The sequence below is a fragment of the Tamandua tetradactyla genome, chromosome 17 (assembly GCF_023851605.1).
Source record: "Tamandua tetradactyla isolate mTamTet1 chromosome 17, mTamTet1.pri, whole genome shotgun sequence".
In the NCBI taxonomy this organism is placed as follows: Eukaryota; Metazoa; Chordata; class Mammalia; order Pilosa; family Myrmecophagidae; genus Tamandua; species Tamandua tetradactyla.
In genome coordinates this window covers 41,527,632-41,554,187 of record NC_135343.1, presented here as the reverse complement: position 1 = coordinate 41,554,187, position 26,556 = coordinate 41,527,632, and the positions used below count along the sequence as shown (strand labels likewise).

At 34.8% G+C, this 26,556-nt stretch overlaps 1 protein-coding gene across 1 annotated transcript in view; it reads left to right on the top strand.

Annotated features, from left to right (window-relative positions):
* The window catches only part of PPP3R1 (protein phosphatase 3 regulatory subunit B, alpha), a 64,109-nt gene extending 40,581 nt beyond the window's left edge, over positions 1-23,528 (top strand). The window contains exons 3-6 of the mRNA XM_077134423.1: positions 11,879-12,055; positions 13,034-13,093; positions 13,998-14,182; positions 21,378-23,528. Coding sequence (XP_076990538.1) covers positions 11,879-12,055; positions 13,034-13,093; positions 13,998-14,182; positions 21,378-21,425 — 470 coding nt within the window. The 3' untranslated portion in view covers positions 21,426-23,528. The remainder of the gene's footprint in view (positions 1-11,878; positions 12,056-13,033; positions 13,094-13,997; positions 14,183-21,377) is intronic.
* Positions 23,529-26,556: the final 3,028 nt, after the last annotated feature.

Genomic DNA, 26,556 nt, shown 5'->3' with positions numbered 1-26,556 from the left:
TTTGAAATTGCCTTGTGCATTTTGTTACTTTAGATTAAAATCTTCATAATGTTATCACATGGTTGATGCTTCTTAAACAGTCTGCTAGGCATGATTTACCATTTACTTGGTAGCTTAGTGATGCTTAATTTTAATTTATTTCTTCTAGACTACTGAGAATTATTTATACTCTGCCTACTTTCAGCAGAGCATTTAAATTGAATAACAGAGGGATGAAAGGTTTTCTAAAGTACAGTATTTGAAATTGAATACCTAGGCTCTGGGTGGTTACCACTTTTTGCTGTTACAGTACTTTTATCTTTTAAATCCCTGAATTTTTGTTCTACAGCTAATGTGGTGTTGTGCTTTGAAATTTATTGCTTTTTTGTATGTATGTTATTTTTCACAAAAAAGAAAAAAGTCAGTTGTCATGATGAATAATATTTATACCTTCTAGCCTTCTATATTCTGGAGCAGCTAAAAGGAGAAATCTGAGAGGATCATATGGTAGCCCATTGTCCGGAATTGGTCCTGTAATTGCTTGTTGAAGAGTGCTTTGAAAACTATTGCTTTTTTCTTTCTTTGCTTTGTATGTATGTTATACTACACAATAAAAAAAAGTTTTAAAAAAAACTGACAGAAGAAGAAATAGAAAGTCTCAGTAACCTTATCTGTTAATTAAATTAATTCTTATTTTTAATTCTTCCTACAAAGGAGACTCCAGGTCCGGGTGGCTTTACTATAAAAAATTTAATGAAGAAAAATTGCCAAGCTTATCTGAATTCCTTCAGAAAATAGAAAGTAGCATTACCCTGATAGCAATACCAAACAAAGTCATAATAAGAAAGTTACAGGCCAGTATTTGTTATAAACATCTTTGAAAGAAAATCCTTAAATAAATACATGTCAAATCCAGCAATAATGTAAAAAGAATAATATGACCATAGGAATTTATCCTATGGATATGATTTTTAACATTCTAAAATTATTTACTATAATTCTGCATGTACAGACAGAATAAAAGAAAAAACATCTCAGTAGAAGTATTTGTTTTACAAGTATTTGTTTCACAAGTTCATTACCCATTCATGATAAGTATTCTATGAATAGAAGGGAACTTTCTCGACCTGATAAAGGACACTTAAAAAAAACTTACAGCTAACATGATATTTAATGTTAAGGTACTGAATGTTTTCTACCTAAGATCAGAACCAAAGCAGTTATTCACACTGATCACTTCTAGTCATCACTGTATGAAAAAGTCAAGAAAATAAAGTAAAATGCATCCAGATTGGAAAGGAAGGAGTAAAATTGTCATTATTTTCAGATGACATTTATGTACTTGTTATGAAAATAAAAATTTTTTTCTTTATTTCTATCTTTACCATATACAAAAATTAATTCAACATCATAGATTTTTAAAAAGCTAAACCTTTGGAACTTGTAGAAGAAGAAAAAAAGTCATTACCAGGGATGGGAAGAGATTTCTTAGGACACATAAAACATGAATCATAAAGGGAAAAAAAAGTTGGACTTCATTAAATTCTAAGGTTTTACTCTTCATGAAAGACCTGTTATAGCAGGTTACAGACTAAGGCAAAATATTTGCAAAACTTATACAGCACCGTTTTTCCAACAGCATGTGCTCATTTTGTGTTTGTCACATTTTTGTAATTCTTGAAACATTTCAAGCTTTTTAATTATTATATCGGTTATAGTGATCTATGCTTACTAATCTTTGATTTTACTATTACAGTTGTTTTGGAGTGTCACAAATCACACCCCTCTCCTTGGGCCTCTCTATTCTGTGAAATAACACCAATCTTGAAATTAGACCAATTAATAACCCTACAGTGACCTCTAAATGTTCAAGGAAGAGTAGCACATCTCTCACTTTAAATCAGAAGCTAGACATGATTAAGCTTAACGAGGACCACCTGTCAAAGGCTGAGATAGGCCAAAAGGTAGGCCTCTTACAAAAAAACAAGAGACCTTGTGCGAAACAAGTAATCTTTTTTTTAATTTTTAATTTTTTTTTAAAAAAATGTAACAAACAAATGTAAACATTCTTAACTTATGATCATTCCATTCTACATACATAATCAGTAATTCACAATATCACATGTTGCATATTCACCATCATGATCATTTCTTAGAACATTTGCATTAATTCAGAAAAAGAAATAAAAAGACAACAGAAAAAATTCATACTCCTTACTCCTCCCTTTTATTGATCACTAGCATTTCAATCTATTTATTTTAACATTTGTTCTCCCTATTATTTATTTTTATTCCATATGTTTTACTCGTCTGTTGATAAGGAGCATCAGACACAAGGTTTTCACAATCACACAGTCACGTTGTGAAAGCTCTATCATTATACAATCATCTTCAAGAAACATGGCTACTGGAACACAGCTCTACATTTTCAGGCAATTCCCTCCAGCCTCTCCATTACATCTTGTTGAACAAGTTGATATCTACTTAATGCATAAGAATAACCTCCAGGATAACCTCTCGACTCTGTTTGGAACCTCTCAGCCATTGAGACTTTATTTTGTCTCGTTTCACTCTTTCCCATTTTGGTTAAGAAGGTTTTCTCAATCCTTTCATGCTGAGTCTCAGCTCATTCTAGGATTTCTGTCCCACGTTGCCAAGAAGGTCCAAACCCCTGGAGTCATGACCCACGTAGACAGGGGGAGGGCAGTGAGTTTCCTTGTAAAACAAGTAGTCTTGACTTTCAAGTCCTACTATTTGAGAAATATATTTTGTAAGGCATAGCTGCCATAGACAGCAATTCCTTAGATAAGTCTAGGCAAAGTAAAGTCACTATCTTTTGGAAATGATTCACCATTCTGGATGCCATTAAGAGCATTTATAATTCATGGGGAGGAGGTAAAAATATTAGCATTAAGAGGAGTTTGGAAGAAGTTGATTCCAGCTCATGGATGACTTTGAGCGTTTCAAGATTCAGATGAATGAAGTAACTGTAGAAATGGTGGAAATAGCAAGGGAACTAGAATTAGAAGTGGAGCCTGAAGATGTGACTGAATTGCTGAATCTCAAGATAAACCTTGAATGGATGAGCAAAGAATGTGGTTTCATGAGATGAAATCTACTCCTGGTGAAGATGCTGTGAACATTGTTGAAATGATAACAAAGGATTTAAAACATTACATAAAATTTTAAAAAGCAGCAGGCATGTTTAGAAAGGATTGACTTCCAATTTTGAAAAAAATTCTGTGGGTGAAATGCTGTCAAACAGCATTGTATTGTCAAACAGCTACAGAGAAATCTCGGGTGAAAGGAGGAATCAGTCAGTTCAGCAAACTTCATTATCATCTAAATTTGAGAAGTTGCCACAGACATTGAAACCTTCAGCAACCCCCACCCTAATCAGTAAGCAGCCACTAACATCAATGAAAGACTGTCCATGAGCATATGACTCATGGACATATTCTCTGCAGGCTCATATGGTGCTTAACATTTTTTAGCGGTAAAGTATGCTTAAATTAAGGTATGTATATTGTCTTTTTAGTCATAATGCTGTTGCACACTTAAAACACTAGTATAAACATAAATTTTATATACACTGGAAAAAATGTGTGTGATTCGCTTTATTGTGGTATTTTCTTTATTGCAGTGGTCTGGAACTGGACCCATAATATCTCTGAGGTATACCTGTCCCTTAAAAAGGACTTGGATAGTTATACAAAGAAAATCTCACAATTCTTGAGCTTTTTAAAAGGCAAAAAATTTGAACATCATTTCAAAAGGAGGATAATATGGATGATCAATGAGTACATGAAAAGTGACTCATCATTTGTCTTCAGAGAAATGCAGATTAAAACTATAATCACAAACTGCTGCTGCCCACTAGAATGGCCAAATTTAAAAAGACTGACAAGATTACATGTTGGCAAAGATACAGAACTACTGAAATTCTCATATTGCTGATGGGAGTTTAAAATAGTTTAATTTTTGGGCAGTTTCTGAAAGTTAACAGTGTTTACTCTGACCCAACAATTTCAATTCTTATCAAGAGAAAAGGAAAACATTTGTTTATAAAAAGACATAAATGAATATTCATAGCTTTATTCATAGTAGCCCCAAACTGGAAACAAATGTAATGTCTAAGCAGATGAACAAATACACAAATTGTGGCATATCTGTATAAACAAACAAATTGCTCACATGTGAACAACATGGACCAGTTTAAAAAATGTGAGTGAAAGAAGTTGGACACAAAATTGTATTTTATAAGATCCCATTTATATGAAGTTCTAGACAGAAATTATTTACAAAAGGCAGAATGGTGATTGCCTAGGGTTGATGCAGAAATTAATGGCAAAGGGACTCATGAGAACATTTTTGGGTAGATGGAAATGTTCTCTATGTTGATCGTAATCGTGCTTATAATCATGCTTACGATTATTAATGTATGCTTATTAATGTAATTTTTGAATGCCAATTGTTAAAGTTGGCTTGAATTTTTTTAAAATTTTGACTATGTTGCTATGTCTTGTTGGCAGTGTTTATGAGACATTGGCATTGTGTAGTTTTTGCTTCTTTGACAGTTGATCAGTTTTTTTTTTAACATTTTAAATTGTGAGATACAACATATACAAAAAACAATGACTTTCAAAGTATATTTTAACAGTTAGTTATAGAACAGATTTCAGAGTTTGGTATGGACTATAGTTCCACAATCTCAGGTTTTTCCTTCTAGCTGCTCTAAGACAGTGGAGACTAAAAAGAAATATTAGATAATGATTCAGTATTCATACTCATTTGTTAAATCCTGACTTCTCTGTTATAACTCCTCCTTCTCCTTTGATCCCTCTCCCAGTCTAAGGATATTTGGATTGTGTTCATTTCAGCTTTTTTCATACTTAGTGTGTGCAACTTTTGAGGAATCTCAGAGCCCTGGTGTTCTTTAGAGTTAACCAGAATGATATTGGTTGGGGTTTGGTAAACCTTGACAATTAGAAATATCTAGCTGAAGCCCACAGAAAGAGTAGCCTCCAGAATAGCTTCTCAACTCTAAACACTCTTAGCCACTGATACCTTATTTTGTTATATTTATTTTTCCCCTTTTGCTCAGGAAGGCATTGTCAGGCCCACAGGGCCAGGGCCAGGGTCATCCCTGGGAGTCAAATCCCATGTTTCCTGGAAGACTCACACCTCTGGACCTCATGTCCCACTAGGGGAGAGGATAATGGTACTATACTTGCAGAGTTGGGCCTAGAGAGAGAGGCTACATCTGGGCAACAAAAGAGGATTTCCGGAAGTAACTCTTAGGTATAGTTACAGTTAGGCTTAACTTCTCTGCTGCAGAAACAAGTTTTGTAAGAGCAAGCTTCAAGATCTAGGGCTTGCCCTGTTAGCTTGGGAGCCCCTACTGTTTGAGAGAGTATCCAGGATTTCCCGGGTGGGAATGCTTAATAGTTCCATATTTTTTCTCCAGTCATCAAGGGGGACTTTGCCAATACTTTTTAATTATCTGCCCAACATACTCTAGAATTTATCCAGCTATTACATTAAACTGTACAGAATTACTAGTGCTCGTTCCCATTCTGGGCACAATATATTTGAGTTATTTAAATGAGCTATCCAGACAGGTGGAGTTAGATTGTGTGCTACAGAAAATTTAGGCTTTGTACAAAATAAAGCTCTTTTCCTTTGGTCTCATAAAGTAGGTGAAGTTGTAAAGGCCAGACATTGTCATCCTTTACCCTGTATTCTGATTTACCTTGGTTCCAACCAGATACTTGATCAATTTTAAAGTAATTTAAATTATAATCTAGAAATACCAAAGCACCCATTGCCTCTTCAGTCTAGAATTCTTACTTACTTCTACAATCTAGATCTTTTAATTGGATGAGTTTTTCATTTCTAAGAAAAGATAAAACACAAATACATGTGACTGTGTCCATATTTACTACATAATTTGCTGTTGTCTTTTTTTTTCACATGGGCAGGCACCGGAAATCAAACCTGGGTCTCTGGCTTGGCAGGCGAGAACTCTGCCACTGAGCCACCATGGCCTGCCCTAATATACTGTTTTGATGCTCTCTTAATATTGATATTTTTGCTTTGTTCTGTTGTCAACTATTCTGTGCAGTTTTGTGAATATTACATTGCTAGTCTTTATACAGGATCTTTATAAAACAGGTTTTTTGAACCTGCTTATGAAGATTTTAACTGGGTTTGTGTTTACTGCTCCCCCTGGTGGTTTTCTAATTTGCAGTAACAGAAATAAATTCATTGCCTTTGTAGGAACCGAATTTTATGAAAGGCTTAAACTTTGTGTTAATCTTTATGTTTAAATACTATCCAATAACTTCTGTTGACAGTACTATAAAGTTTTCTCTTGTGATGATCTTTACAGGAGTTATATCATTCTTGTTTTTCCTTGTGTAATTTACTTAGTCTGTTGGCTTTTTCCAAAATACCTCTTGAGATAGAAATTCTGAGATGCTGTATTATAGTAACATTTTTAATACTTTCATTCTATAATGTAATTCTAAATTTCCTCCCATGCAAAAGGGGTTTGCGGAAATCCCTTCTTAGGAATAATGTTTATAGTCAGGATGAGCGTGGAATATCTTATAGTGCCAGAAATTAAGGAAGTTCTCTAAAAAGAATGGAAATTATTGAAAGGCTGCATGGAAAGCCACCTGAAGTAGTACCTAAAGACCAAAGCTGAAACAGTTTAACTAATAAAAGAATGATAGTATTGGATTTTAACCCACAGTATTAAAAAAAAAGTCTTGTATTCTTGCTTATATAAATAATTGAATAAAGAAGTGGCGAGAAGGGATGGTTATACAGAAACATTGTACTTAACATAGAGGGGAAGCTGGAAAAAGACACACATATAGTGATAAAAGTTGCAGACCAGACCCACTGAAGGGTGTTAAAATTTGCCAGTGACCATTGGGGTTGAAATAGGATATTTACATTGTTTCAAAGTATGTCTTCTAGGGTATTTCTTAACTACATGAGAAGTAGATTTATAAGTTGAGAAATCTATCAGACAAATGGGGGTGGGAAATGGGCATTTCACAGATGATGGACTGAATCAGAAGTTTCAAGGTTATAAAAGACAAGGAAAGACTAAAGAGCTGACACAGATTGGAGGAGACTAAGGAGATCCTGCAAAATAGTTGCAAACCTAGTAGAACTCCTAATTACCCTTCAGCTAGCTTCACCTAATGTTGTCTCACAGCATCAGAGTACTATTATTGAAACCAAGAAATTAATATTGGTATAATGCTGTTAAGCACCATACCTTAGAAAAAAAAGTGGTAAGATTTGAAAAGTGTTCTTTTTTATTTCCAGGTTTCTCCAGGATCCCATATTGAATTTAGTTGTTGTTTTCCAGGATATTATTACTAGGAGAACTTAGAGTCTTGCTTTATTTTGTTCTTATTTTTAAATCATTAGTAGAATAATAGATAATACATTTTATAAAGTGGCAATTAAAAGAATTTCCTGAAAGAACAGTAGTCTTATTGCTGTTTACGCAGCAGAGTTATTGGGAATTTGCTAAAGTTTCAAAAAAGTTTTACTTGGCAATCTCCTTTTTCTTTTCCTTTTGATTCTGAGAAACCTCAAAATCACATGAAAGAGCCAAGACTTGAAGTTGCTTTTACTTTAATCCTAACGGTAGAGCAGCAGCTTGGTGTGTATATGCAGTGATAACAATGCTGTAACATCCAGAGACCCAGGCCTCTTCCTCTACTATATTAAAATTTCTTACATTTCTTTTTTCTAAATGAGAAAAATAAATAAAAATAAAAGGAAGATGGTTATGCTGTTTCATCAGAAAGGGTGATGGATGGTTATGCAACCTTCTATTAAGATTATAACATGTCTAGTTGAAAATATTTATTAAAATTTACTGTAATAGGGGTGGTACAACAGTGGCTCAGTGACAGAATTCTCACCTGCCATTCTGGAGACATGGGTTTGATTCCTGGAGCCTGCCCATGCCAGAAAAAAAAAATTTACTGTAGCAGTATCAGTTCTCTAGAAGCAAATCTTAATCATTTTATGTGGTAACATTAATAAGATTCTTGAAATCATTTGTTAAAATGAATTACCATCTAGATTTTATATTTATCCTTGAGAAAACACTTTTCATTGACCCATGTAAGATCTCAACAGTTTGATTTGGTATTTTCTACACAAGCAGACCATAACTTCTTTATCAATATTTCTATTATACAGGCTCTAAGAGACTAAGTTTTTGCTATCTTGCTTAAGTTTTAGAGAATATTATATTTATACGACTTTCTCAGGTTCTGGTCTGTTTTAATACCTCTGTATTATAGAATTTAAATTGAGTATGCAGACATTTTTACTGTTAAAAAAAGGTAGTCCTCCCAAAGGTATCCTTCCCAAAAGTGAGAAAATAATATGAGTTTCAAGTTCGCAATGGATATGAAAAATGAGTATCTTTGAGTCACAGGATGAGTCAAGAGGGTGAGGTTTGTGGATTTTTTTCCCTTGTCCATCTGTTTTAAGGGAGTATGATCCTTAGCAGTAGAAAAAAATCCTTGATGAAAGTTAGTGCTATCAGTTGAAATCTGTTCTTTGGTATTTAATTGGTGCTACAAGTAGTAGTTCTGTGAATATACTGAAACATTCCCTTGTGTTGCCAAGATGGATTAGCTCTATTTCAGAGATGACACCTCTCTTTTTTATTGAGATAGAATATACAAATTTCAGGTTTGTGGAGAGGATAGAGTGTTTTGTTTTGTTTTTGGTAACTCTGCTTTTTTAAATGACAAAATCATTCTGATACTGAACTGGCTTTCACTACTACAGAAGACAATAACTGGATAAAATGAAATGTTCTTTGGTCACTATATTAGTTTTACTATTAACACCAGGCAAGGAGCCCGGTTTCTCTTCATGTGTCTGTTGAGAAAAATTGATAGGAGGTTCATAAATGGAGAGTTCAGGGAAGGGCTTTCCAGAGGAGGCATGAAATTATGTGCTGTAGCAGAATCATACCAAGAGTGTTGTAGCTAAAGTAAAGGAAAAAGAGGAGATGGAAATATTAAATGAGGCTATATATTGTCGAGGACTTTTAGACTTTTTATCCTGTTTGCAGTAAGAAGCCAGTAGAAATTTTAACTGCAGGAGCAAGAGCAATCTTTTCCTTTTAGAGAAGATTACTTTTGGTAGGCAGTCTAAAATAAGTATATCTTGAACTAAGTATATTTATTTTATGATTCATCTTTATTATTCCATAATATTCTTACTCTTCCTTATTCATTCGTCGAGACTGTTGAAATCTGTCTTCTGGATTGTGGGATTTTCTAGGTAACTGAAGTGTAATTCTCCAGGTACCTCAGTTTCAATATTATAATGGACCACTTTCTAAACTGGTGTCCCAGCTTCACTAAATAGAATCTGATAGTTAATTTCTACAAATACTATGGCACTACATTTCTGCCTACCCTCTTTCCATTAGGAATGTACTCTAGAGCTATAACCAAATGAAATCCTGATTCATCCATGTTCTGTTTGTGGAGACATTATCTTTCCTTTTCCACCCCTCAGTCTACCTTAGTGATCTGTTTTCCTCAAGGTTCTCCCATGATTCTTTTTTTGTCTGTGCTTGTATAAACTAAGGGAAAACTAAAGATAATTAGAAGGAAATGGTTAATCCTTGGTTTATGTGTAAAATTAAGGTAAGCATGGAGAGGGTTTCTTTGAGAAACTCTTCTTAGTGTTTGCTCAGTGGTGTCTGATGAGTTTTAATTTATATATTGATGGCATTTTGATCAATAAGTTTTAAACCTGTAATACTTTAATATTCACTTAAAACATTTATTAAATACATGTTATGTGCAAGGTATAGAACAATGGACTCTGCCTTGAAGTGGAGATGTGTAAATAAATAAGTGAAAAGTATCTATGGGACTTTTATTAAAACTCCCTCTCCCTCAATAGTATGTAACTATCTAATTTCATAATAGTAAGTCTGTGGGAAAATATTTGAACAGTTTGCTTTTATAATCTGTACTATTAAAGAAGGAATACTTAATTTTATTCTGTTTCTTAATAGAGGTATAAAATGCTTTCTGCAGTTGATATATTCTTGAAGAGTATATTTGAATTTTTATTGGATTATTATATATTTATTTATATATATTTTGCAGTTGAAAGCAGCATTTAGATGAATCTTCATTAAATCAATGTAAGGCTATTTCTGTTGTAACAGAATATATGCATTCCTGAAAAACCTCACATGCTGCAAAATCATGTTTGAGAAAAATGTAGATGGATAGACCACTCAAATTATGCAACTTTCTAACAGTATTAACAAAAACAATAATAATCTTTAAAATACTAGCACAGATTACCTCTGGCATTTATAGTCAGCACCAGAGTTGGTCACTTATGAGCTTCCTATTTTGAAAGAGATTATTGAGAACATTCAGTTTACTTCAATAATAAAAATTAATTTTGTAAAATTTAAGTAATGAACCAGGTCATACCTTTATTGAGTTTTGAGGGTGGTGGTTGGTGGGAGGAGTAATGTGCTTAAAACAAGAAAAATTGTCTTTGTGACTTTATCTGCACCCTTAATTTTTACCAAGTAAAATAATGTTGGAATGCTTAGTCGTTCTTAAGCCAGTAGACATGCTGTTATTTTCTCTAAAAGAAGAACTTTTTGTTTTAATCTTATTTTTCTCTAAGATTTTCATGAATTGATAGATTTTATCTTTACTTGAGAAAACTAAGTACCCCTGATCCCTTCAGAACACAGTGGGAAAAATCCTGTGAAATTTCTATGCCCTGTTGACATCATTCTTTTCACCAGTCGTGACATGAACTAATTCATATTATAACACTGTCTTGTAGCTATACGGTCTATACTTTGTCAATGCAGATAATTATAGTTCTTATTTCATTTTAATATTTTTATATTTAAATATATATATACTTAATTTTTTAATTTTCACAATGGGGATGACATGTTTAAACTGTCAAAGCAGTTTGCAATCTCAGTCTCTAATATTATGGACCATAATATTAGAGACATAGTATTACAACATTTGACTTGTTAATTTGCTTTTTCAAAGTTTACTGTTTTGTTTTTACATTTGTAAGTATTTTGATGAAGATTATGATGTGAATTAATCTGATAATTTTAAGGAATGAAAAAAGCAATTTAGAAGAAAATGACTTAAACTTTCTTCAAGAATGCATGTAAGAGATCTGATACTGAAGTTTCATGGTGTGCCTGCCAACTAATGCAAGCACTTTTAAAGTTGTTAATTTTCTCCTTTAAATCATTGAAAGTAAATTTGCTAGGTCTGGTTTTTCACTGTTCAGAAAAGTAAAAGCTGTGTTTTGCTCATTTTTGCAAAGGATATCTGGAAGAATAAGAATATTTAAGAAACTGGCAGCATTTCCTCTAAGGAGAGTTGGCTGTCTTGGGGTTGGGGATGGGGAAGTATGAATTTTGAATACTCTTTGAATTTTGAACCATGTCAAACTGTGTTCAAATTTTAGTTTGGATAAACTATTCGGAATAAAGTAAATTAAAATATTTAAAGAAGAGTAAAAAGAAAGGTATTTTTAGCAGAGTGGAGATTGATTTCTCCTGTAAAGTAGGAATCCATATGAGCTCCATGATCAGCTTAACATTGTCAATCCCGTAATACCTTGGTACTCAGCGTACAGTTAGTTGGATGTTATGGCAGGTGCAGATAAACAAAAAGGTAAATAAAATTATTTGTCATGTATTTTCTCTGGTTATACAGAATAATCAGTGGTACATCTAACTCTTTTAGTCAAACTGATATTAAACTACTAAATAACTGCATTTTTTCCTCTACATTTTGTAAGTCTTGCTGTCTTTTTTTCTTTTTAGTTGATGCTGATGAAATTAAAAGGCTAGGAAAGAGATTTAAGAAGCTTGATTTGGACAATTCTGGTTCTTTGAGCGTGGAAGAGTTCATGTCACTGCCTGAGTTACAACAGAATCCTTTAGTACAGCGAGTAATAGATATATTCGACACAGACGGGAATGGAGAAGTAGACTTTAAAGGTAAGAAATTAGTTGTCTTTTAAAATCACAAGTTTAAATAATCCATGAGTAGTCATCTACTCCCATTATGAACATGTCTGAAGAGTTTAATTTTTCCTGAATGTCTTTATATTCTTGCTGATCTTATGATAATAGATTGTTAATAAGCCTCTGTGGTATATGAACCTTAATGAGCTAAAAAAAAAAAAAAAAAAAGATCCTTACTTGTTGGTTAATAATGATCAAGTTGTCCTTTAAGATAATCTTAAAGAAAACAACCTGTTTTTAGAAAATCAGTCTCGCTGTAGGGTAATTTATAGTGTTAGAAGCCACATTTTTATTTTTATTTTTTTTTGGAAGAATGAGATCTGTACTGAGTCAGCAATAGAAAATGAACTGCGATAGTAAGGATGCATATTACCATGAAACAGGATTAATTTATTTTAGTTAATCTGGATTTTACAAAGACTCTCAGTAAGGCTTTTTGCTAATATTAACATGTACATAATTTTATATTTGATTCTGTTCTTTTAATAAGCATTTCATTTCACTAGGGAATAATCAGCTGATTTTGATGTTTTACTCGGATGATCATCTAGTGTTAGCAGGCAATGAAGAAAAAGCATTTGTCATGAAATTTATTCATTTAAATAATCCTAAAGTTTTGGAACCAGAAATCAGAACTGACAAAGCAGTTTAGCATCTTTTTTTCAAAGCGAGTTTTTATAGTCATAGTCTTAAGGAAAGAGTTTAAAAACTTAAGTGAAGTTTGTTTTTGGGTTTTTTGAGTGTGATATTTGGAGTCCTTAAGAAATACTTGTTCAAATTGAGTTGACCTTAGAGAACACAAATTTAAAAAGAGAATCTCGTTAATTGAGGTCTGTTAGTAATGTTTCCTTTTTGCAGCAACAAAATACACATTTGTGGGTAGGTAAGATGAACATTGATTTCTCTGTGTGAAATATTGCAAGCTAAACATTTTTTACTTTCTTTAACTAGAATTCATTGAAGGAGTCTCTCAGTTCAGTGTCAAAGGAGATAAGGAACAGAAGTTGAGGTGTAAGTATTTTTCTCCAGTGAGTTCATCTTTTCCCTTAAACCCCCATACTCCATACTCCATTATAACCTTAAATATTCTAAGAGATGTCTTTTATTTTTGATCTTTAGGAGACATAACAAGTTTTACATTGTGCTGAAAATCCTTTCAGGACATTTGCAACTGGTATTTTTAAATAATGTGACACTCTTGCTATTAATTGAATAGAAGAAAAATAGGATTTCCTTCTATTGAAAATAGCCATTGAATGGCATGCAATTTGTAGAAGATTTTTTACAAAAGTAGACAGAAATGTTCTGGTGTGATTAGGTTAACTTTTAACACACATTGCCTTTTTCAGAAATATTTAGCCAGAAGTTCAATTTTTGTTTTACGTAGCAGCCTCTATTATAGTGAACATCTGATACTCTTTAAAATGATTAAACTCTTAACTACAGAGACATTTTATTCAGTGAAAGTTCTCTGAGGTACAGGGAATATGCAAACATCCTCCACTGATAAATTCTTGATACAGTTGAGGCTAATAACAGTAACAGTTTTCTTTTATTGAGCTTTTGCTGTGTATCACGCAGACTTGTTCTAATTACTTCACATGCGTCATCTCATTTAATCCCTGTAAGAACCTGAGAGATTAGGTACGTTCTTATGCAGAAGCTGAAGCTTGGCAATGGTAAATAATTTACCCTAAGCTACACTAGTTGGCCTAGGTAGTTTGGACTCCATAGTTAAGCAACTACATTAAACTGCCCCTAAGGGCGACTTCAGTATTTAGGAAGAAGCTGTCCTCATGTCGTAATTTTAGATGTTTGGCAGTTTACTGGGCTTTGTTTGTTTTGTCTCACTTGAAAGTATTCATTTGTAATTAATGTGTAATTGCTGTTGATTTTCCTTCCTCTTTTTTTGTAGTTGCTTTTCGTATCTATGACATGGATAAAGATGGCTATATTTCCAATGGGGAACTCTTCCAGGTGCTGAAGATGATGGTGGGGAACAATCTGAAAGATACACAATTACAGCAAATTGTTGACAAAACCATAATAAACGCAGATAAGGATGGAGATGGAAGAATATCTTTTGAAGAATTCTGTGCTGTAAGTACAAAAGAGCTGATTCTTGATTAGGTATGCTTTTAAAATACATTTTCAAAACCATTTAGCACATTCCTTATAGGTATTTTATCTTTAAAATTTATATATTTGATTTTGCCTAATTGCTCCATACTCAAAGTTTTGAAATACATGCTTTGTTGCAGTTACTAACAATTGTTATTCTCAAGCATTCATATTCTTGATGACTCTGATAAAATGCCACGAAAAATGGTGTTAATAATGTTTAATTATTGCTAGCAGTTCCTTGAATTATAAAACATTTATATTTTTAAGCATGTTTGAAAACACTTTTGTGGGAAAAAGTTAGTAAATTTCAGCTAGGAATTCCAGAAACTTAGCTTCCTGGGAACAGCAGAAATGGGGAGTGCTTGTCCATCCTAAAGCTACCTGCTATTTCCAAGCTGCTAATCGGTAGTTACTGTGTTCTGGCGTAATAACTCTGTGCAGCGGCAGAGATTGCAATTATGAAGAGCCCCACAAAACTGAACTCTAGGTGGAAACTGGGCAACAGCTTAGCTTCCAGGTTACCATCCGTCTTCAGTAGATCCAAGGATCTTCTATCACCAACTGCTTCTGAATAGGATCACAACCACTCCTCTTCTCATCTCTGCTTCTGTCCCAGAAGCAAAGACATTATCTCTTTTGATATGTTTACAAGTATTTTTAACTGCAGGCAATACTGGAGAATCTGAAGGCAAAGATAATGAAGAAGTAGTTTTTAAGTTTTTCACTCAGTCATGACTAGACAGAAAAGTTTCCTATACAGGAAAGTTTCCCTTTTCTTTTTTCATTCTTTATTTAGACCACACAAGGAAAATCTAGGTTTGTTTGATGATTATGTATGGTGTAAGGGCTGAAGTGCCTAAATCACTGAAGGACTTCTATGGATTGGCATTTGGTTGTATGTGACTTGAGACCAGGCTGGGAATGGCGTCATAGCAGATAATTCTCAAAAGAAGGAAAGAGGAAGGAGAAAAAAACAAAACTCTTGGCCTGGGATGGTGTGGAAGGGGTGTGTGTGTGTGTGTACCATCAGTTAAATTTGATGATAAAGATATTTTAGGTATGCAGGGGTTCCCTCTTTTGGAAACTACTGGAGGATGTACTTTCACTGTAATAAGATAAATTAAAAAAAAAAAAAAGGATAATGTGAGATCAAGAAAGCAGAGGTTCCAGTGAAACAGAAGGGAATCTCCAAGATGATGTTGTGAAGGGAGAGCTAGAAATGATAGGACTAGAGAGTAAGCATTCTACATGGGAGTAGGTTGAAAGGTTGTAGGACTGATTTTTTTAAGACAAAAAAATTGAAAGAATTACCTAATATATTTGAATTATTTAGAAAAATGTTTTGATTTACATTAATGAAAAATACACAGAACAGATTTATGGCTCCCCAGTCAAGATGGCAGAATGACACCTTTCAGGGCTCCATCCTTCCACAGAAGCTTTGAACATCCTATAAGAACAGGCAGAAAACACCTTTCTCAAAGCTCCAGAAGACAGTGAAAGAACTGTAGTTGCGAGATGAGTGCCTCATCAAGAAAGAAGCTCCTTAAGGTAGAATCTTGTGGTGCTTTGGCTGCCCCCTCCCCCATCCCTCACTGGCACAGACCAAGCTCCCATTGTGGGTCCCTGGCCCTGATTCTGCAGGAAGCACTGTTATCCTCATGCATGTACTGGGAAGTTTTATGTCCAGCTCAGTCTGTCTGGTGGTGGCTTGAGGAACTCACTGTTCCAAAACTTGCCCTGCATGTAGAAAGTGGCACACACAGCTCTCCTTCAGAACGCAATGGGAGAGCAGTCAAGTGACTGCCTAGGGCAAGGGATTGCTCACCATAGGACATACACTGTTGTGCCTGTATTTGGAGGAAACCGTTTCCTGCATACACCTAAATCTCTATTGCATATTCAGAAAGGACCAGGGAGGCCTGGCGTTTGGGCTTTGACCTGGAGCCGTGCTCCAAGCTCTTTGTATGGATAAACCCTAAAGGACAGCACTTGCCTACCTGCCAATCTGCAAAGACTGAGAAAGGTTGTTTTCATTCTTTTTTTTAACCTGGTTAGCTCCTAGCATCATTCAAGGGAAGCTATGTTTTGATACAAGCTTAAGAACAGAAAAACCTCAGAGCCAACATTTCTACCATACTTGAATAATCAAAATGTCCAGGTTTCAACAAAAGCATAAAAACATACAAAGAAACAGGAAATGATGGCCTGGGACACTCCAGACAATGACTTAAAAAGGGGAGGGGGGCTCCTAAATATGCTCACAGAGCTAAAGGAAAGCCTGGACGAAAAACTAAAGAAATCAAGGGAATGATAGATGAACACACACAAGAATAATGGAGAGATAGAAATTATGAAAAGGAGCTGAAGAGCAGAGTAACAGAAATTAAAAATTTCCAACAGGGTCATCATCAAATTGGAGCTGGCAGAAGAAAGAATGAACAGATTTGAAGACTGTTGAAATTATCCAGTCTGAGAAGCAGAGAGAAGGAATGAAGAAAAGTGATTAGGTCCTGAACCTGTGGGACACTATCAGATGTACCAATATACTCCTCGTGGGAGTTCTGAAAAAAAGAAAGGAACCAAAAGAATATGCAGGGAATAATGGCTAAAAACTTCCCAAATTTAATGAAAGACATGAATATACACGTTTAAGATGTTCAACAAACTCCGAACAGCATAAACAGAAATTGACCCATGTGGTGCCATGTTATAATCAAACTGTTAAGTACCAAAGATAAAGAGGGGATTCTGAAAGCCACAAGAAAAGTAACATGTCACATGCAAGGTATCCTCAGTAAAGTGCCAGACTCACAGAAAACCATGGAGAAAAGAGGGAAGTAGGAAGACATATATATGTTTTTAGAGGGGAAAGTAGTGAGTGTATTTATTTGCAGAGTTGGCTTAGAGAGGGGCCATATCTTAGCAACAAAAGAGATTCTCTGGGGAGTGACTCTTAAGGCATAATTATAAGTAGGTTTACCTTCTCCGTTGCAGGTATAAATTTCACGAGGGCAAGCACCAAGATTGAGGGCTTGGAGTCCCTAATGCTTGAGAGAATATAAGGAATGGGGAAGTTTAATATTTCCACATTTTACCCCAGTCCCTCAAGGGACTTCGCAAATACTTTATTTTCTCCTCAAAATACTCTGGGATGTATCAGGTTGTTACATTAATCTGTGCAGAAAAACAAGATCTCATCCCCTGTTCTAGGTTACGTGTAATTATGTTGTTTAAATAAACTGACCATATATGTTAAGTTAGATAGCATGCTACAGAAAATATAAGTTTTGTACCAAATAAACCTCTTTTCCTTTCGTCTAACGCCAAAGTTTTAAAATACAGTCAGTATCATCCTTTACCCTGTATTCTGATTTAGCTTACTCCCAAACAAGTCCATTTCATTCATATCTCTAATTAAAGTCTGATCTCTTTATCAGCTTCTTTAACAGTTTTTATGGGGTAGTACTGACTTTCAGAGCTGCAGAACTTACAGATACCCTAAGTTCCAGGGAACTGCCACCTTATACACAAAAAGTTCAGCCTCTCAGAATTTAGAAATAACAGTTAAAATTCAAGAATAGATGTAGGTGCTATAAGAGCTTACAATCTAGAAACCTTCATGATAAGCCTTATTAAACATTCTGTTCTCCTTGTCAGTTGCCCGTTTACTGTCCTTTGATAATCAGCTCTCTAATTCAGTTTTCAGAGTTTGCTTATTATAGTTAGTCCATGTTAGTGAGGCCTTCCTTACAATATTTGTCCTTTTGTTTCTGATTTATTTCACTTAACATGTCCTCAAGGTTCTTTCACCAAGTTGCATGCCGCACAACTTCATTCCTTCCTGTAGCTTCTCAATATTCCATTGTATCTCTTCACCACAGTTCTGTGTCTTTGTTCATCAGTTGACCATCAGTCAGTTCATTAGGCCACCTCCATCCATTCCAAATTGTGACCAATGCCATAAATGCCGATGTGCAAACGTCCAATTGTGTCCCTGCATTTAGTTCTTCCAAGTATATACCTAATCATACGGTTGCAGGATCATATGGTAACCCTATACTTAGCCTCCTGTGAACCACCACCCTGCCCTTCAGAGGGGCTGTCCTGATCTGCTTCCCTACCAACAGTGAATCGGAACATCTCTCTCTCATCTTCTCCAGCACCTGTATCTTTCTGTTTAATTTTTAAACAGATTTATTCACACACCATTAATAAACAATCAGTGGTTCCTGGTATAATCACATCATCACCCCAATCTGTATATGAGAGCATTTCCATTTCTTATGCAAATAAAAAAGGAAACAATAAAAAAAATTTTTAAATAAGAAGCAACAAAGAGAATTCCATGTTCCTCTCTTTTATCCCCTTTATTGACATTTAGCTTTGGTGTATTGCCTTTATACAATTACAGTTAATGGAAAAATATTATAGCGTTACTGTTAACTGTAGACTCTAGTTTGCACTGATTGTATTTTTTCCATATACCATGACATTTTCAACTTCTTGCAATGGTGGCATTCATTTGTTCTCCCTCATGTAAAAATTTTCTTTTATTTGTACATCTAATCAGTTAATAGGAAGACATTTCAAGTGAAAACCGAAGAATTGCCAGCCAAGAATTCTATAAAACTGTCTTTCAAAAATGGGGGAGGGATTAATGCATTTGCTGAATAAAAGCTGAGAAACTTCGAATCGTTAGACCAGCCCTACAAGAAATGCTGAAGGGAGTTTTGCAGATTGAAAGGAAAGAATACCAGATAACTGACTCAAGCTGAATGACTAGTAGAGATAATGATGTGGGTAAATGTAAATACTAGTATGTATTTTTGGTTTGTAACTCCACTTTATTTCCTCTGTCATCCCTTCCATCTAAAAGTGCAGTACATAAAACGTAATGATAAATCGTTGGACTCATAATGTATAAATATGTCATTTGTGACATGAACAGAAAATACAAATTTTGTACTAAATATACCTTTCTTCCTTTGGCCTCACACAGAAGTTGAGAGACAGAGGGTATAGAAACAGTTTGTATACTGTTGAAGTTAAATTGTTACCAAAGCAAATGAGATTTTTGTTACACATTTAGGTGGTTACAATTAAGCTCCATGGTAACCACAAAAAAATAACAATATGCAAAATTATAAAGACAGAAAAAATACGGGGTAACCAGGAGTAAGAGGCAGGGGCAGTGAGGAGTTACTGCAAAATGAGTGTATTCTAGTAATGGATGGCAGTGAGAGTACTGCAACATTGTGAATGTGATTGATCGTACTGAATGATATGCTTGGGAGGGGTTGGGATGGAAACATTTATATTGTGTTTGTGTTTCCACAAGGAAAAAAAACCGATAATGGCAAGTAAATGCAATATGTAATACTGGATGGGCTCTAAGATTGAAGGAGAAAGGGTCAAAAGGGCATTATTGGGGCATTAAAAAATGGAATAATGTAAGCTTTATATCTATGTTAAATTTCTTGATAATGGCACTTAAGGCCATTACATAAGTGAATGCTCTTGCTTATAGGAAATGTACATGAAAATATATGTCAAGGACCATGATGTGTGCCATCTGCCCTCAAATTTTAAGAAGATAGATAAAAGGATGGGTGATAGATAAGTAGATAGAATGATACGCAAAGGGTGTAAAATGTTAAAATTGATGGATCTAGGTATCTGGGAGGGGTGTGAGGTATGTTGGGGTTCTCTATGTGGTGTTTGTATTATTTTTTGCAAGTGTACTGTGTTTGAAATTATTTCAAAATAAAAAGTTAAAAATAATACCAGAATACCTAGCAAAGGGAAAGCTCATTTATTAACTGGTAAAACAAATGTGCAAGAAAGGAAAAGTACTCATAGTATGCAACTCTGTTCTGTAAATAATATTTTATATAATAATAATGTAAAATGCTGAATTCCTTCTTAACCAAAATAAAGATATAACTACTTGAGATGGGGAAGAATGAGGAAGGATTTGGAGTAGGAAATAAAGGAGAGGTGTTTGTAAAAGAGCTAAATCCTTGTCATATGTGGTGAGAAGTCATTGGATAATGCCAAAAACTTAAAAATCAAGTAGAGGCAACATAATGTTATTTGGAAACTGAGGGGTAAAAACTAAGTCATTGGGAATTTTAAGTGATGGTTGCCTCTAAGTAGAAGGACATAGAGAATAAGGGCAGGGCCACAAGCTTTATATAGCAGGATTTCTGGAAGTAGTTGGTTCTTTTAAGCTTTAGTTTTCAAATGAAGAATAGCTTTTCTTAATTTAAAAATAATTTGGATGCAACTGTATACAACAAAACATGGATGAATCTCATAAATGATGTTGAGTGGAAGAGGCTGGTTATGAAAGAGATTCCATTTATAAAATGCTTGAAAGCAGACAAAACTGATCTGTGGTTTTAGAAGGCCAGTTAATAAGTAGCTCATACATAAGTGTGTGCGTGCACACATGTAGGGGATGGAGTTGGAGGTGGAGTGGGGTGGTAGGAGGTGAGGGGGGGAGATGTATACTGCCTGGAAGAAGACCACAGGGGAGTTTTAGTAATGGTCTGGTGTTGGTTACTCAAATATTCACTTCGTGAAAATTAATCAAGCTGTAGACATTTATGACTTGTGCTCTTTCTGATTATAGGTTTAATAACTTCTAGAGTAGACTGCCAGTGAAGTACATATTTAATTTTGGGGGACAGTTTTTATGGTGATGATCTGGTTATCATTTAATATTGAACTACTAGAACAGAGGTCAGCAAAACTGCAGGTGGACCAAACCCAGCCCATGACTTGTTTTTTTGTATGTTCTTTGAGTTAAGAATAATTTTTACATGTTTTGCGTTGTAAAAAAAAAAAAAAAAAAAAAATGCCAGAGAAACCATATGTAGCCCACAAAGTTTAAAATACTTACTATCTGGACCTTTCCAGAAAAAAATTTTCTTACTTCTGTACTAGAGCACATATAAAATAATGCCTGTTAACTTGGGAGAAAGAAACCGTGAAAATTGTAACTGGAGGCTACTCAGTTTTGTTTGTTTTTTTCTTTGTTTTAAAATACAGCTTCTGAAGATAGTTAAAAGTATATTGTTTTTTTAATTGTGGTTTAAGTAAGGTTATTAGACTAGTAAAAGAATTCTCTAACATTGTTAAGCTTAATTTATTCTGTGTGTTGCAGGTTGTAGGTGGCCTAGATATCCACAAAAAGATGGTGGTAGATGTGTGACTCTTTTTAAAGAGTACTATCCAACACTTTTGCTTTCTTCTCCATCTCTGAAGATCTGCTCAAGACGTCCAGCAATGCTCTCTGTGTATTTAAATGGAAGTATTTTTCTCTGTGAAGCCACATTTTCCAACATGAGCCTCATGAAGCCAACTAAGTGTTATTGAACTCTTATTCTCTCAATAACTCAGTGTAGCACTTTAAAGTCTGAAGGACAGCAAGATGAAAAGAGCATATCAATGTGGTGGAGAAAGGGAAGGGGTTGGCTTTTTAATTTATTTTTCTTCATCTTTTATAACAAGAAAGTATCTATATATACATATGTAAATATTTATATATAGATATATGTAGCTTTCTATATATGTAGTAGGTTGGCTTTAATTTAATATACTTGATTCCAAAACAAAGATAGAGTACAAAAGTGCCAAGCAGAACATAAAAGTTCAAAATCATGGATATATACATCCTTACTTTTATTTCACACAGTTTTATATATAGATAGAAGATTGTACAATTTGAGCCGGGTGTTAAGCCAGCTATTTACCTTTTCCTCTGCTTTCTCCTTTGAGAGATTGACAAAGCATTTGTTAACGTCCTATAATTTTCCTTAATTGCATTTTTGTAATAAAGAAGTCTGTAACTTTATTTATACCTAAAATATATATATCCAGGAATTATGTCTCATTGCTGAGCAGCTTTTAATATATCTCTTCCTGAGAGGGTATAGTTCAGTGCTATTGCCAAGAGCTAGTTTGTGTGTTCATGTAGTGACTGCACAATGCTGATGGCTGCTTTATTCTGTTACTTCATTCTAGGAGCCATGAAGTTTATTAAATGTCCCTGAGTAAATGTAAGTTATGTCTGATTGCTATTTTATACAAAAAGACCAGAAGCTGTCTGAGGCAATCATGATTAATCTTATGCGTTACTTAATGAAGAACACCTGAAGTAATTACTGCTTAGAATATCCTTTTTTGTTTGTTTTTTTTAAATGATCTGTCATTAAACTTACATTTGAACCATAAATTTCCCTTCTGTGTTTCAAAAAATTTGCGACTAATCTAAATAACCAGTGACATTTCAGGTGCATGTACAGATCTCAGCATCCATACATATTTGTGATTTAAATGGGAGAAATCCTTTATCTATATGCCACAGAAAAGCAAAATTTTATCCAAAATTAAATCTCGTTCTTTACCACAGGCATAGAGAGTGCATGACAGTTTTCTTCCTTTATTTGCCCATATAATTCATAATGAATAACAATAAATTTGTGTGATATAAAAGTAGCGTGTCATGTTCCACCATTTTGATATCATCCCTTCCCTTTTCTGCAAAGGTACTATTGGCTGGAAGAAAAACATTTTGGTTAGTTTTCTAGGACCATAGTCTTTCCCAGTAGAATTTTTCTATTAAAAAAACTGGTTTTGTAATCATGAGTGGAAAAGGGCAGGTTGAATCAAGGTGAATGAATTTTAAATTGCGCACATCTGCCTGCCATCGCTGTTCCTTCAACTGAGTGCTGCACATCATGGGCTCTGTCTGTGAGAGAAAAATCCCGGTGCTTGGTGTCCTTGCATGACATGGAGTTTTGCATGTAGATCGATTTAAAATGTACCTCTTGTTTACATAATTTGCATAATTAAAAAAATAATGTTGCCAAATTTTGGAAATGTTAATGTTCAAACTGAAAATCTCCACTACATGTAACTTTCTTCCTCTGGATCAGTACGTGGCTTATAATCTCAGCCAGCGGTTTGATCTGTTCCAGTGTCAACTGCCATGTGCTCTGCTTCAAGGGGGAACTGTCTTTTGTGAATTTTTTGTACATAAGTATTTGTTACAGATATTTTAGCAAATGCTTTCTATTTCTCTTGCTTGTGCATATCTTGGCTGGCGTTACAGAAAATAGTGCAAACATTATTTCCTTACTGGGGAATGAGGGGTTTTTCCCTTTTTTTAGTTTGTGTGTATGAGGGTTGGGAAGGGGGATTGGTTTATGTTGAATGTTTAGTTTTTATTCTGCATGATATGTCATGTTGTGGGATCTTTAGAAAACTTCATACTGTATGAATAAAAAAAATAAAACATTTGAAACTTGCTTGAGTACGTTTGCAGTGATCTTTGGATTTCTACAGCCAAAAGATAGTCTTTTAAAATTATTTAAAACTGGTAAATCAATGTTTGATTTTTTTTTTTTACTATAAGACGTGTAAAATAGATCTGCCTTATCACTGGGTAGAATTACAAGACATCATAACAACCTGGGAAACCAAGGTTTATGGGCTTTGCCTGCGTGCCCCCCCCCCCCCCCAATTAGGTCAACTGTGACCTCATCTCTTGCTGCTTAATACCCTTTCCCTGCTTCTAGACGGGTTAGCCTGCTGTGGTTCCTGGAGCCTGGCTTATTCCTGCCTTGGGTCTTTTCACTATCTGTTCCCTCACAGATAACTGAATAGCAAATACCTTGTCTTTTATTCAGATATGTCCTGGTCAGCAGAAACTCTTCTAGTCACTGTAATTAAAAATAAAAATGTACCTGGGGATCCCTTTCTAACCTTTTCTGTTTTCTTTTATAGGCTTTATCCTCTTCTGACCTAATTTACTTATGTATTTTATTTATCTGTGCCCAGCAATTGAAATAAAATGAAAGCTCCGCAAGGATAGTGATTTTTGTCTCTTGTTCATTGAAGGCTCCAGAAAATAGACTTCCTTAGCTCTTAATGTTTGCTCAATAAATATTTAATAAACTGAGTAATATGTGATCCCATTTATAAAGTACAGGCTGTGACTTTATGATGCTATTCACTTAAGAGATTGCTTTTTCATAAAAGGTAAAAATTAGTATTTTTCGAGATTTTTCCTTCAACAACTTTGTAGACTACGTGTGTAGCAGGCACTTGAATTACAACTGATGGGTAAATGGCATTCCTGTCCTAGAAAAGTTATGGGCTTTTCTTTATACCTAGAATATCCATATTACCAGTTATAAGAATACTGTGGCAGTTGTAAGAATACTATGCACTAGACTTTGGTTCCTTAGACTGTCCTATAGATTTGTTAAGCCTAAGCAAATAGATGCTGCTAAACCTTACATCTCCCTTTCTTTACTAGTTGTAATGGCCTTAGGGTAGACAGGATGGTAGAAAAAGAATCTCAACTTCTGGATAGCTTTTAAGATTTGTCCACAAAGCAAATGGTATTCATTTGTTTTTTTAAACATTAATCCTTAATCTTCGAAAACACCCGTATGCTCAAGTCTGGCTGATTTGTTAACGTTTCAACTAAAGTCCATTGGCATTTCAGCCTTACACTATCTTCTAGCTACCACTGCCTCATGAAGGGGCTAATCAGATCAACTTAATGAATGCTTGCTCTCTCAGACCTCTGGAAGATGATGTACAAAATAACCATTTTCCAAGATGGAGAATGGTTTTGATTATTATGAGTATGTACTTTTTGGTAATCTAACATGAAGCATTTAATCCATTTTAAATGTGATTCTGAGTTCAGGGAAACTGGGTCTCTCTTTCAAATACTAAATGAAAGAACATTTTCCCCCTATGAACCTAGTTATGAGACTAGGTTGCAGGGGAGATAGAGCGCAAATCTTCTGGAATGACTAAGAGGAAACCCCAATGATTCCTCCCTTATCACCCATTGAATTGCTGATTTTACTACCAGTCAATACATAAATAACAGTTATATATCAGGAACCGTATTAGATAGTGAATATCCAAAGATCCTAAGAGGCTGAAGAGGTGGCAGGCACACACTAAAAGTAACTACCACATAGCATGACATTCACAGATTTTTTAACGAGATTTAGTTGAGATTTGTTTGACAATGCTGTTTTACGCTAAAAATATATATGGACGTGTGTGGACCAGGTACATTACTCAATTTCTGAAACAAATTATGTTAAGGTTAGGCTCAGTGTTAGGGTTAGCATTAGCATTAGAGTTAGGGTTATGGTTGGGGTTAGGGTTAGGTTTAAGGTTGGGGTTGGGTGTAGGGTTGGTGTAAAGGTTAGGGTTGGGTTTACGGTTGGTGCTGGGGTTTGGGTTAGGTTTAGGGTAAGGGTTAGGGTGAGGGTTTGGGTTGAAGTTAGACTTGGGGTTGATTTTGGGACTGGGTTTGGAGGTGGGGATTTGTGCTGGTATTGGTTCTTTGGGATTTCTGTTTGTGGTTGTGTTAGCGTTATGTTTAAGTTTAAGGTGAGGGTTCTCTGAAATACTGCAGTTATAGTAAAAAAATCTTAACCAGTTAATGGAACCAGGACCATTCTAAGTTTTCCACATAAATTTACGTAATGGTTCGCCTAGCTGTAGTTGAGTGCTCTGGAGGAATGTGTTTTTCAAGCCTTCAAAGCAGTATTAGGTAAGGGATTTGCATAGCAATTGTTGAGTTTTCTGTGAAAATGCTAGTTTTCACACAAGACATAAGACAAAGTGAATAGAGCCAGTATGTCACTCAGTTATCAAAACCCATTCACAGACTTTTTTCAGCTAGAATTAGGTGAGATTTGTTGGACAATGCTGCTTCGCACTAAAAATTTGTATGGACGTGTGTGGACCAAGTACATTACTCAGTTTTTGAAACACATTATGTTAAGGCTAGGCTCAGTGTTAGGGTTAGGGTTTGGGTTAGGGTCAGGGTTAAAGTTGGGGTTAGTGGTAGGTTTAGAGTTGGGTTTGGGTGTAGGTTTGGGTGTAGGATTGGGGTAAGGGTTAGAGTTGGGTTTGGGGTTGGTGTTGGTGTTGGTGTTGGGGTTAGGGTTGGGGTAAGGTTGGTGTTAGGGTAGGTGGTAGTGTAGGGTTAGAGCTAGGGTATGGACAAGGTTAGGGTTAGGGTGAGGCTTTGGGTTGAAATTGGACCTGGGATTTTTTTTTTAAATTCTTTTTTATTTATTAAAAAAATTAACAGACAAGAATAGTAACATTTTCCATTCTACATATACAATCAGCAAGTCTCAATATCGTCACATAGTTGCATATTCATCATTTCATAGAACATTTGTATCGATTTAGAAAAAGAAATAAAAAGCCAACAGAGAAAAATAAAACGATAACAGAAAAAAAATTATACATACCATACCCCCTACCCCTTGCTTTCATTTATCACTAGCATTTCA